The 11,466-nt window shown below is 44.9% G+C and overlaps 1 protein-coding gene across 1 annotated transcript; it reads right to left on the bottom strand.

Moving 5' to 3' along the window:
* Positions 1 to 560: 560 nt before the first annotated feature.
* On the bottom strand, positions 561 to 2,422 carry LOC109212497 (EID1-like F-box protein 3). The gene has a single exon (XM_019376144.1). It carries the CDS (start codon positions 2,152 to 2,154, stop codon positions 1,255 to 1,257), a length of 900 nt encoding a protein of 299 aa, XP_019231689.1. The 5' UTR covers positions 2,155 to 2,422; the 3' UTR covers positions 561 to 1,254.
* Between the last annotated feature and the right edge of the window lie 9,044 nt (positions 2,423 to 11,466).

The following is an 11,466-nucleotide window of genomic DNA, read 5'->3' as shown; positions in this document are numbered from 1 at the left end:
TATTTTAAATAATATAAATACATAATAATTAATATTTTAATTCACTTTTAATTTAAAAAACTAAAAGTAGTATGTAGAAAGCAAACGAAAACTAACCCAATTTCAGTATGAAGAAATCAAACGAAAACAATAATTAATATTTCAAAGAAAATTAGTAAAAAACAAAAAATAGAAAGCAAATAAACGTTACCATCTGGAGAAATATGGAAAGAAAAAGAGTAAAATGAAGAAAGTAGATGCTGGAATTTTGGGAGGAAGAAGCCAACAACAATTTCAAGTTTGGTACTGAGGGGTAATTTTTGAGATTAAAAAAATTATAAGGGATAAGAATGTAAAATCCTTGATCAAAGCAATATGGCTTTTAAGCCAATTTTGGCTTTTTTTAAGCCATTTTTCTAGTTGCCAAACACTTCAAAAGTTAAAATGACCAGCTTTTAAGCCCATCCAAACAGGCTCTATAATTGATAAATTGTATATGACCATATAATTAAGTTAAAACTTGATTAAGAAGGATAAATAAGTTTCATATGTAGATGCTTCTGGTTAGAGTATTACTAGTGTACTTGAAGAGCCCAATTTGCACAAACGAATGTATTAAACATAGCTCATTTATTACTCTCATCTTATACCTAAAAGATGAAGGGAAAAAACATAATCATCCATTCATTCGAAGGCCAAGAGAAAAAGAAAATCCATTCATTCAATCAGGGATCAAACACCCCATTTTTGCGCAGACAATAAATACGCATTCTTGTCACTGCACATAAATGTCATGTGCCCTGGGCACCAATACTGCGAGCCGCCCAAATTTGTTCGCTGGCATTCGCTTCATCGGATCATTATCACCTTTGCTGCACCGCAATTCTTGGCACTCCTCATGGGGAAAATCCTTGCTTGAGAAAGAGAGCCTAGTTTCTTTCAAGTGGAAAACACTTCAAAGTGACGGTTTCAATTGTTTTTGATTAACGTGTCATCTTCTGGGACCATCATAACCCGGAATAAAATGCATCACTAATAGTTTTAGCAGGATCATCCGGCCAATTTAAGGTGGGTTTTTAAAAAAAATTGAAGAAGAGATGTTAAGATTAATGTTTTTAAGCCAAACACCAAGGAAGAATTAAAAAAATAAAATTCTCCCTTTCGTATTTTTCTTGGAAAAAATTAATATAAAAATAATTTTCAGAATACTCTTCTTCAAAAATTTCAAACAGATGCCACCAACCACCTCTTTAATCAAGCATCAGTCAAAACCCATTATGATTCCTTTTGACCACTCACAGATCCATTACTCACCATCTGCTTCCGATGAAAACCGTCAATTCTGCCGTTATCATCGTCGTGATCGCTATCTTCATCGTCGTCATTTTCATCATCGTCAACGTCTCTGCCGTCATCTTCATCAGACGATAAAGGCACAAGCCAACAACTTCCATGTAAATGCCCATTCACACACGCAAAATACTCCAACCCATTTTCCAGCGTCCCAAGCCGCCGCGCTGCGCTTTTAGGGATGAGCCGAGCCGCTGTCATGCTCCAAACTCGGGCCCCACAGAACGGACACCTCACTCCTTCTTCAAGCTCTACTTGTTTACTAATCAAACACGCCCTCGTCTTCGACTTCATAAATCCCCCAAATACCCCTCTGAAAATCCCCAAATAATCATCCTTACCCCTAATTTTATGCTCACATGAGGGATCGCTCACATACAGCAGATCCGTTCTGCATCTCTTCACCAAAAAGCTCTGACCCGACGTCTTCGAAAATCGGGACGATTCCACGAAATGACCCGGAGACGCCCCACCCGTTTGGAAATGCCGGGTCGAATTGCACCCGCAGCAGAAAAACAGCAATTTCGCTATAGCCTCCCATCCAACTCCTATCCGACCATTCGGCGCACCGTCCATTAACGATGCTATCATGCGCGGAGCGCGATATAGGCACAGCTCCTTCCATAATAGCCTTTTCGCGAGTGCTCGAAGCTTCCGATTAACCGACGCCGTTTGACACAGAGCATGAATATCCCAATTCATGGAGGCAAAAACCGCACGGAGAATTATCTCATTGTAAATTGCCGAGTCATCGACTAACTCAGTCAACGACTCGCCAGCTCCGTGCGGATTTAGCCTCCGTCTTTGACTCGGACTTTGACTCATTTTTATCTTCCGACGAGAATTTACGTAGTCGGATTCTTTGCCTTCAAAAACTTGTGTTTTTCGTGCCTATATAAATAGAAACACATGGTCGGACACGTGTAGCACTAGGAGCAGATAATTAACTGTCACATGATGTGCTATAACAAATTTGGGTACGTGGGTTGCTCTCATTGGTGGACAATGAAAATGGGGATTGATTTGATGTGTTATAGAATCTAGGACAACGTATGCGTTCGTAAGAATATGGGGATCTCTCGACACGTGTCCTTACAGAAGTATCTTTTTTTTAGTTGCTCGAAAAATCTTAGCAAGTACGTGGCAGGATTTTGGAAGTGGTAAATTCATTAGTGCCTGAAACGCTGATATATCTGACGTTTATTTTTTCTGTTCTTGGTGCTCTTAACAAAAGATTTGGTCACAGGTGTTTTTAATCTAAGACGTACGCGTATATAATTTGATTTAATTAGTGTTGAATTGATTATGGTACAAAGTTGGCATGTCTGTTTGTTTATTCGTAGTCACATGGTCTCGTCAAGGAACATAGAATTATGGCTTAGGTAGCTGCAGTATTCTCCAATTTGATTATAGTATATGCATTTTGTAGGGTACCATGTGGACGAAGTCATTTTTTGCACTTTTATCTTCGCATTTTCTTAGATCAGTTCTTTGTTCGTTCCTTATCCTATATTAGTCAGAAGATGACAAACTGAATTCCAAGTTCAAATATTGAAATTCCAACTCGTAAACTACCGTTTGAATTAATAGCGATAACGATGGTTGTGTTTGACCAAAAAGTTTTAAGCCCTTTTAGTTAAATCAATTTAATAAATAGACAAGGGGTGAATCCAAGTTAAAAGTAATAAATTTCAGATCCAAAATTAAACAACTTGGACGGTATGGGACCGTGTTCAAGTCACCAAATGCCGAGTTAATGCTCAATGACTATTAATAAATATGAGGATGAAAACATGCAATAAATGTGATAAATGACATTAAACGTAATAAGAAGGAATTTTGTCACCCAAATATTGGGTGAGATGGATGATTCCTTCCTCTGACTACAACGTGTGACAACAAACAATGGAAATGAACTATGTGTTCTTGGATCTTGTGAACTAAAGAGGAATGTTATGAAATGGAATAAAAGAAAAAGGAGACAAGACAAGCTTTTTGTATATTCTTGATAGTCAACTCTTTACAAGGGTCTTTTCATAAAAGTTCCAAATCTCCTTCTATTTCCTCCCTCTTCCTATTTATAAGGGATATCCCTAGAAAACACTAAAAAGTATAATATGGGGGAATATTCAATAGAATATTCATATTCATAATCCTAGGAATATTCAAACAGTTGCAGCCGTTTGCTCTCTACTCGACCTCGGCACTGGTCTCTCCCCTTGAGCGACTCCTCGCCACTGGACCGTGCTTGGTTTGGACCTCGGCCTCAGCTCGTCCGTCTGCATTCGCTAAACTAGACCTAATTTTGACCCATACAGTTAGTCCCTCCATTTATTGAGGTCGTCCTCTTGGGAGTCCTTGATGAGTTTATCTATATCTAATCGCAAGACATTCCGCCGTGGCGAATGAGCTGAATTAGTTGACATCGCGTTGATGACGGGTTGGCTCAAAGGTTGTGGTTGGCGCAGCTAACATAGGATGACGTCATGACCACGCGCGTCATCATTATGCATCTTCCCGTTGCAATGCGTTATTTCCAGTGCCTCTGTTGCTTCGATCTTAGTGTCAATGACAGTTTCTTGCATCGATCTGAGCGCCATAATACCTTATAAATAGGGGAAGGGAGAGTCAAAATGAGACTTTTCGAACTTCACACTCCTTTGGCACTCTGCTTGTTCTTCTACTTCTTCTCTAACCCTTGCTTCCGATTTACTTCTGCTTTTCAGCTCTAGCTTACGGTTTCCTTTCCCGTTGATACCCTTTTTCCGGTCCTACTATATACACGTTTCTTGCAGAAATAACAAACTCCCCTCACACTTCTGATATAGTTTCCGATGCCACCCCTTTATCGGTAATTATGCCTTCCGGTAGTGGCGAACCCACGGTTGCGGAAGACGAAAGTTTTCCCACCGCGAAGGAGATAGTTCCTCAGAACCCGTCGGTCAGAAATGACTTTCAGAAAGAACCTGCCCCTACTCCTGAGCAGGTACTATCAGTCATGAGGTCGAAGCAAATATCTGACCTGCGGTCTAAATTCCGTATTCCTGTTCACGTCGATATTGTTCCGGCGGGGAACGACTCAATACAAGTTTACCGACCTGGGTATTCCGCTTTTTACCAATACCCGTTTTTGGTGGGTTACTCTCTTCCTCTTCCCCCACTCGTTGAGGAGTTTTGTCACTTTTATGGCGTCTTCCCGGCACAGCTTTCCCCTTACCTAGATAAAGCCTTTTTGATACTGGCGAAGTTCGCAGAGTTGGCCGGTTGCGAAGTCTCCATTCGTCATTTGCTGTATCTCTTCTCGCCTAGTTTCTACAGGGGCACGCTGATTCATCTCCGCCACCGTGGGACTAAAGGATTGGTGATGGGGATGGATGACAAGGCGAACCGCCGGTTCTGGTGCAATTACTTCTTCTTCAAGATCGAGCACGTAGTGGCGGACCCAGCCGGGTTCCCTGAGCAGTGGAACTTCAATCCTAAGGGCCTTTTACCGTTCGTCACATATTTTGTCCTCTTTTTGTTTCTGACTTGCTCATGTCTTTCTACTTTCAGCTGGTAAGCATCCACCTCACTTGGTTCCTAACATCGAAGAATGGGTGACTCGCGTCTTACCTCATACTGTGGGGATTCGCGACTGGATGTCCTTTAACTAGTGAGTCTGATTTCCATTTCTACGACCCTTTCGATTTCGTTATAGCTTACCACTGCCTTGTCATCATTTTTTGTTAAACATGATTTTCTTTTTGTGCCAGGTCGGCGAGCTTCCAAGAAGGCGAAGGCTCCGATGCCCGCATTCCGCCAGGCAGTCGCTTTGGCTGGAATGCAATTTGTATTGGCTGAGTCTGTACGAGAGGGTCAAACTCTAGCTCTGCCGTTGGGTGATTCCGCCCCACAGGGACCCGTCACGTCGTCTTAGACCTGCGATCAACGCATCCTGCACCTAATTGACGAGTCGTCTCATGATGAGGGGGAGGCGGTACCGAGGACAAGGCGAAGGGTGGAGACTGGAAGGGTTGGTGCTGCTAATACTGAGTTGGAAAGGCCCATTAGTTTGGATGCGGAGGCGGCGCCCTTACTGGGCATTGAGGCTACTCCCACACCGGCTATCGTTACAGAGGAAAGACCGTTAGAGGTTGACGAGACCTTCGACAGAGGGGAACCTGCACGAGTAGCCGCGGTCGGCTCATGATCAGCGGGCGGAAGGGATAAAACCATCCTCGTAAAAGATGATGGGTCGAGCTCCGATGTCAACCCTGAGGAGGTGCGGGATTTTAAGGAGAGGTTCACCCGAATGGAGATAAGGACGAAAGGGCCTGATCGGCACATAGTCATCCCCGTAGATTATGACCTCTTGACCAATTCGGAACGGGCGGTGCCGGCCTTCGCTCCTCTGTGTGCGGATTCCGAGAACAAGACGCTGCAGACGTTGAAGGATGTTGATCCGTCATTGGGTATATCTGGCATGGCCTTGCGAGTAAGTTTGCTTTTCCTATGTTAGGTTAGTTTATTTTGTATGTGTAATATACTTCCGCTGACCTGTCTTCTTTTGCGTGTTAGACCCTCATTATGGAGATTGAGCGTGATCGGCGGGAAGAGCGTAGGACGGCCCTCTTCAAGAAGATGGTATCCAAGTATAGGGAGTACCATTCTAAGCACCGAACGCTAGTCGACTTACTTAGCCAGGACGGCCGGTTTCAGACGCTTCGTGACGGGCTCAAGTAGAAGGATGAGGAGCTGAAGGAGAAGGACGAGGAGCATATGACGGCCATCGGCAGGTGCAGCGTGCTTGAGGGTGCGCTAAGGGCTAAGGAGGATGAACTTGAGATGAGCAAGGGAGTGATGGACGAAAACATTGACCTTTAGGCATAGGTGGCATCTTTATGGGTCGAGATTGAGAGAGCGTGTCAATTTGAGGGGTGAGTTGAGCACCAGGGTCCAAGAGTAAGGCCGAGCTGAGAAAGCAAGAATGACCGCTGTGGCGGAGGCGGCAGCTCTTGGGAGCGTCCTTCGTGTTTGCAGGTCTGAGCGAGCTACTGAGGCGGAAATTTTGGCGCTCAAGGAGGCAAGGTTTGAGGAGCGGATTGGGGATTTAGAGGCGAAGCTGTCTGAGCTGAATGAGCAGGTTATCACCCTAAGGGTCGAGAAGGCGCAGGTGCAGGCCCAACCGTCTACTTCTCATACTTCTTCCGCTCCCGGTGTGTCACGGGAGTTGTATGAAATGTGGGTTCATGCTGAGGCCCAACTTGACATATATAGCTCTCTGAAGACGTCTGGGAAGATTTTCGAGGCGGAATTTGAAGAAGTTCGTGTCAAGGCACGTGCAGCTCGTGACGCCTGTGGTTATGATCCCGGTACGCCCAGAAGAGACGATGATGAAGACGCCTTAGATGGGCTTTCCTCCGACCTTTGGTACGATGATGAGTATGTTGGTGACATTGCTGATGGGGGGATGATGTGGCGTGAAGTCTTTGATTCGAATGAGGTCGAATGTAAGTTAACTCGAGCGAAGTCGAATGTAGAATGATTCGAACGAGGTCGAATGCAAGTTAATTCAAGTGAGGTCGAATGTAGAATGATTCAAACAAGGTCGAATGTAAGTTTATTCGAGCCAGGTCAAATGTATATCGATTCGAAGAAGGTCGAATGTAGGGTAATTCGAGCGAAGTCGAATGTATATCGATTCGAACGAGGTCGAATGTAAGTTAATTCGAGCGAGGTCGAATGTAGAACGATTCGAACGAGGTGGAATGTAAGTTAATTCGAGCGAAGTCGAATGTATATCGATTCAAATGAGGTCGAATGTAGGTTAATTCGAGCCAGGTCGAATGTAAGTTAATTCGAGCGAGGTCGAATGTAAGTTAATTCGAGAAAAGTCGAATGCAGATCGATTCGAACGAGGTCGAATGTACATTTCCTTTGCGCTGGTGTGATGTGCAAATTTGGTGGAGTTGTGTAAGAATGTCATACTGCTTTGTTTATTCATTGGAGAATATTACATATTTCTTTTTGGTCCGTACATACATTCGAGGAGTTCCAGTCTATCTAGTCCCTTCATCGCTCGGCCTAGAGAATTAGTTGATAGGCGGGGTGGTGAACTTAATACCTAAACTTCGAGACGCCCCCTTCGTCGCCTCATTAAAAACCTCCCCGAGAAAACCCAATTGGGACAAAAATCGGGTGAGGGAAAAAGAGTACGACATAGAGGACGTCAATCTTCAAAAGTTGAAGTATTTGAGGTGGGCGACGTTCCAATTGTTTGGTAGTAGTTTTCCCTCCACCGTTTCTAGTTGGAATGATCCTTTGTTTGCTATTGCCGTGATTTTGTATGGTCCGTCCTAATTGGTTCCAGTTTGCCTTGCTGTGGGTCTTTGCTCGCTTGTGTTTTGACTTTGAGTACATAGTCCCCTACCTTGAGTGGTCTGACTTTGGCTTTTTTGTTGTAGTACCGTTCTGCTTGCTGTTTTTGAGCTATCATTCTTACGTAGGCCATGTCTCTTCGTTCATCTGTTTCGTCAAGGTCTTGCTTTCTACTTTCATCGTTACTTGGTCCACTCTCGTTGGAGTATCTCAAACTTGGTTCCCCGACTTCGATTGGTATCACTGCGTCAGTCCCATAGACTAGTGAATATGGCGTTTCTCCTGTGCTTGTTTTTGGCGTGGTGCGGTATGCCCATAGCACTTCCGGTAGCAGTTCCGGTCACAGTCCCTTGGCATCCTCAAGCTTCTTCTTCATGATGTTCAGTATTGTTTTGTTGGAGGACTCCGCCTGACTGTTGCCTGCAGGATGATATGGCGTGGAGAGTATTTGCTTGATATGCCATTTCTCGAAGAATTCGGCGGTCTTTTTTCCGGTGAATTGGGGTCCATTGTCACAACTGATTTCTTTGGGGATGCCGAAGCGGCATATGATGTTTCTCAATATGAATGTGATAACTTCCTGTTTGCGTATTTGAGCGAATGCACCTGCTTCTACCAACTTGGAAAAATAGTCAGTTAAAACCAAAAGTAATCGTATGTTACCTCGTCCTGCTATAAGGGGTCCGACGATGTCCATCCCCAATTTAATGAATGGCCAAGGCGATGTGACAGAGTGGAGGTGCTCGCCCGCCTAGTGGATCATTGGAGCGTATTTTTGGCATTGTTCACACTTTCTAACGAAGTCGGCGGCTTCCTTTTTCATGGTGGGCTAGTAATAGCCTGCCTGTATGAGGCATCTAACGAGGGCTGGATTGCCGGTATGTGCTCCACAGTGGCCTTCGTGTACTTATTCGAGGACGCGCCTAGTTTGGTTTGGTCCTAGGCACTTTTCCAAGGGACCGCCAAACGTTCTTTTGTATAGCTCATGGTTGATGATGCTGTATCGGGCCGCCTGCATTCGAAGCTTCTTGGCTTCTTTTTTGTCGGGTCGGAGCATTTCGTCCTGCAAATATGACATAATACGGTTGCGCCAGTCCTAAGTCAAGTTTATAATGCGTACCTCATTTTGGTCTATCAACGAATGGAGGAGGGTGACCATGTTTTCTTTTCCGCTTAGGTTCTTGGTGGCCACTGCTAATTTGGCAAGGCCGTCTGCTTTGATGTTTTGTGCTCGGGGTATCTGGTTGAGTTGGCACTCGTCGAACTCGGGCAGTAGCTTATGAATTTTTGCCTGATATTTTTGTTGCCTTTGTTCTTTGATTTCAAAGTCTCTGTGACTTGGTTGACTACGAGTTGTGAGTCACATCGGAGGATGACTCGTACTGCACCATACTTGAGAGCTAGTTTCAGTCCTGCAATTACGGCCTCAGACTCGGCCTCATTGTTAGTCATGTCGGGACACCGTATGGACTGGCGCATGACTTCGCCTATTGGGACCTCGAGCACGAGTCCCAGTCTAGATCCTGATGCGTTGGAGGCACCATCAGTGTACAGGACCCATAGGTCGAGTAACTTGGAAGAGGTACGGCTTCCTGCTCGGCCTCAGGCAGTATTTTGGCGCTGAAGTCGACGACGAAGTCGGCGAGTACTTACGACTTTATCGTTGTTCGCAGCTGATATGTTATATCGTGCTTGCTTAATTAGTTGGCCCACTTGGCCAATCTACCCGATAGCTCGAGTTTATGTAAGATACTTCTTAGGGGGAAGGTCGTGACCACCGAGATGGGGTGGCATTGGAAATAGGGTCTCAGCTTTTGTGAAGCTACGACTAATTCCAGGGCCAGTTTTTCGAGGTGGGAGTGGGATACCTCGTTTCGGCATCGACCAGGGTTTTTCTAATATAATAGATTGGAGATTGCGTACCTTTGTTTTCACGGACCAACATTGCGCTTACTGCGACGTCGGATACGGCCAGGTAGATTAAGAGACGTTCGCCTTGTTCTGCCTTGGTGAGTAATGAGGGTGAGGACAAGTATTCCTTTAGTTCTGTTAAGGCATTAACACATTGGGAATTCCACTGGAGTCCATTGTCCTTTTTGAGTACGTCGAATAATTTGTGGAATCTGTGAGAGGATCGTGAGATGAACCTCGACAGGGTGGCTATACGGCCGGTCAACTTCTGCACTTGTTTCTTGTTGGTCAAAATTTGAGCTATTCCCTCTATAGCCTTGATTTGGTCGGCATTGACCTCGATGCCTCTCTACGACACCAAAAAACCGAGGAAATTTCCCGAGGTCACGCCGAAAGCACACTTTTCGGGGTTCAGCTTCATGCCGTATCGTCTAAGTATGTCGAAGGCTTCCCTCAGGTGGTCGATGTGGTCCTCTTTTCTTTTTGATTTGACTAACATGTCGTCTATATAGACTTTCATCGTTTTGCCGAGTTGCTCTTTGAACATCTTGGTGATCAGCCTTTGATAGGTCGCCCTTGCATATTTCAACCCGAACGACATGACTCTTAGCAGTACGTCCCTTGATAGGTGATGAAGGTGGTTTTTTCTTGGTCCTCCTCCTCCATGAGGATTTGGTTGTAGCCTGAGTAGGCGTCCAACAAGCTTAATAACTCGTGTCCTGCTGTTGTGTCGATGAGCTGATCGATGTAAGGTAACGGGAAGGAGTCTTTCGGGCAGGCTTAATAAGTCTACGCACTTGTGCCATTTCTCGTTTTTCTTTTTCACCATGACCACATTAGCGACCCATTGGGGGTACTTTGACTCTCGAATGGAACCATTGGCGAGCAATTTTTCTACCTCTTCGTGGATGGCCTCGTTAATTACAGCATTGAACTTTCTTCTGATTTGTCGTACCGGCGGGTAGAGTGGATTGACATTCAGCTTATGTGTTGCAATGTCTTTCAGGATACCTGGCATATCTGCATGGGAGAAAGCAAACAGATCGGCGTTTTCAGTTAAAAATTTATGGAATTTACTTGGTTTTGTGAGTTTGTGGCCGATGTAGGCTTTTTTGTTGTGGTCGCTTTCGTCCAGCTGGATGTGATCGAGGTCTTCCACTGTTGACCCTGTAGCTTCCACGACGCCGGGGTCTCTGACGACGTTTGTTTGTTCGTCGGACTCGGGCCCCAACTTCGGTAATTGCTATGCTCCTGAGCCCTCCTCTCTTAACTGTTGGGTGTATGTGCAATCTTGGGCGATGCGGTAGCATTCTTGAGCTGAGCGCTATTAACCGTGGATGCTGAATATTCCCCATGGGGTAGGGAACTTGATGACCTTGTATAAGCTGGACGGGATGGCCCTCATGACCTGGTGTCTGACTTATCGAAGATGATACTGTCTTCGAGGTCATCATACCCTTCGTGGTTGATCGACCGTTTCAATTTGTCTGTGGTGGTGAACTTCACATGGTTGATTGTTGCTTCGTCGCCTCCGCCAATGATTATTTGGATGGTGCGGGCGGGGAATGGTGGCTTTGGGGGGCCTTGATGTGGTTCTCGTCCACGGGCGAAATTGGCCCTCCCTCGGTTGCTCATCAACTCCTTTAGATGTCTTTGGTGGATTATTATCACGACCCTAAAACCGACCCGGTCGTGATGGCGCCTATCGTGAAACTAGGCCAACCGACACAATTCTCGAATTAACCATTATTCAATAAAAGTCATTTTAAGCCTTTAATTAATCAATATCTCATAATGTAAGTCTAAATGAACAGTACGGAATAAATACACAAGCCCGACATCGGGGTATCATAAGTCACGAGCATCTAC

The sequence above is a fragment of the Nicotiana attenuata genome, unplaced genomic scaffold, assembly GCF_001879085.1.
Source record: "Nicotiana attenuata strain UT unplaced genomic scaffold, NIATTr2, whole genome shotgun sequence".
Taxonomy (NCBI): domain Eukaryota; kingdom Viridiplantae; phylum Streptophyta; class Magnoliopsida; order Solanales; family Solanaceae; genus Nicotiana; species Nicotiana attenuata.
Note: the sequence above shows the minus strand (reverse complement) of the source record. Positions and strands in the feature narration are given on the sequence as shown.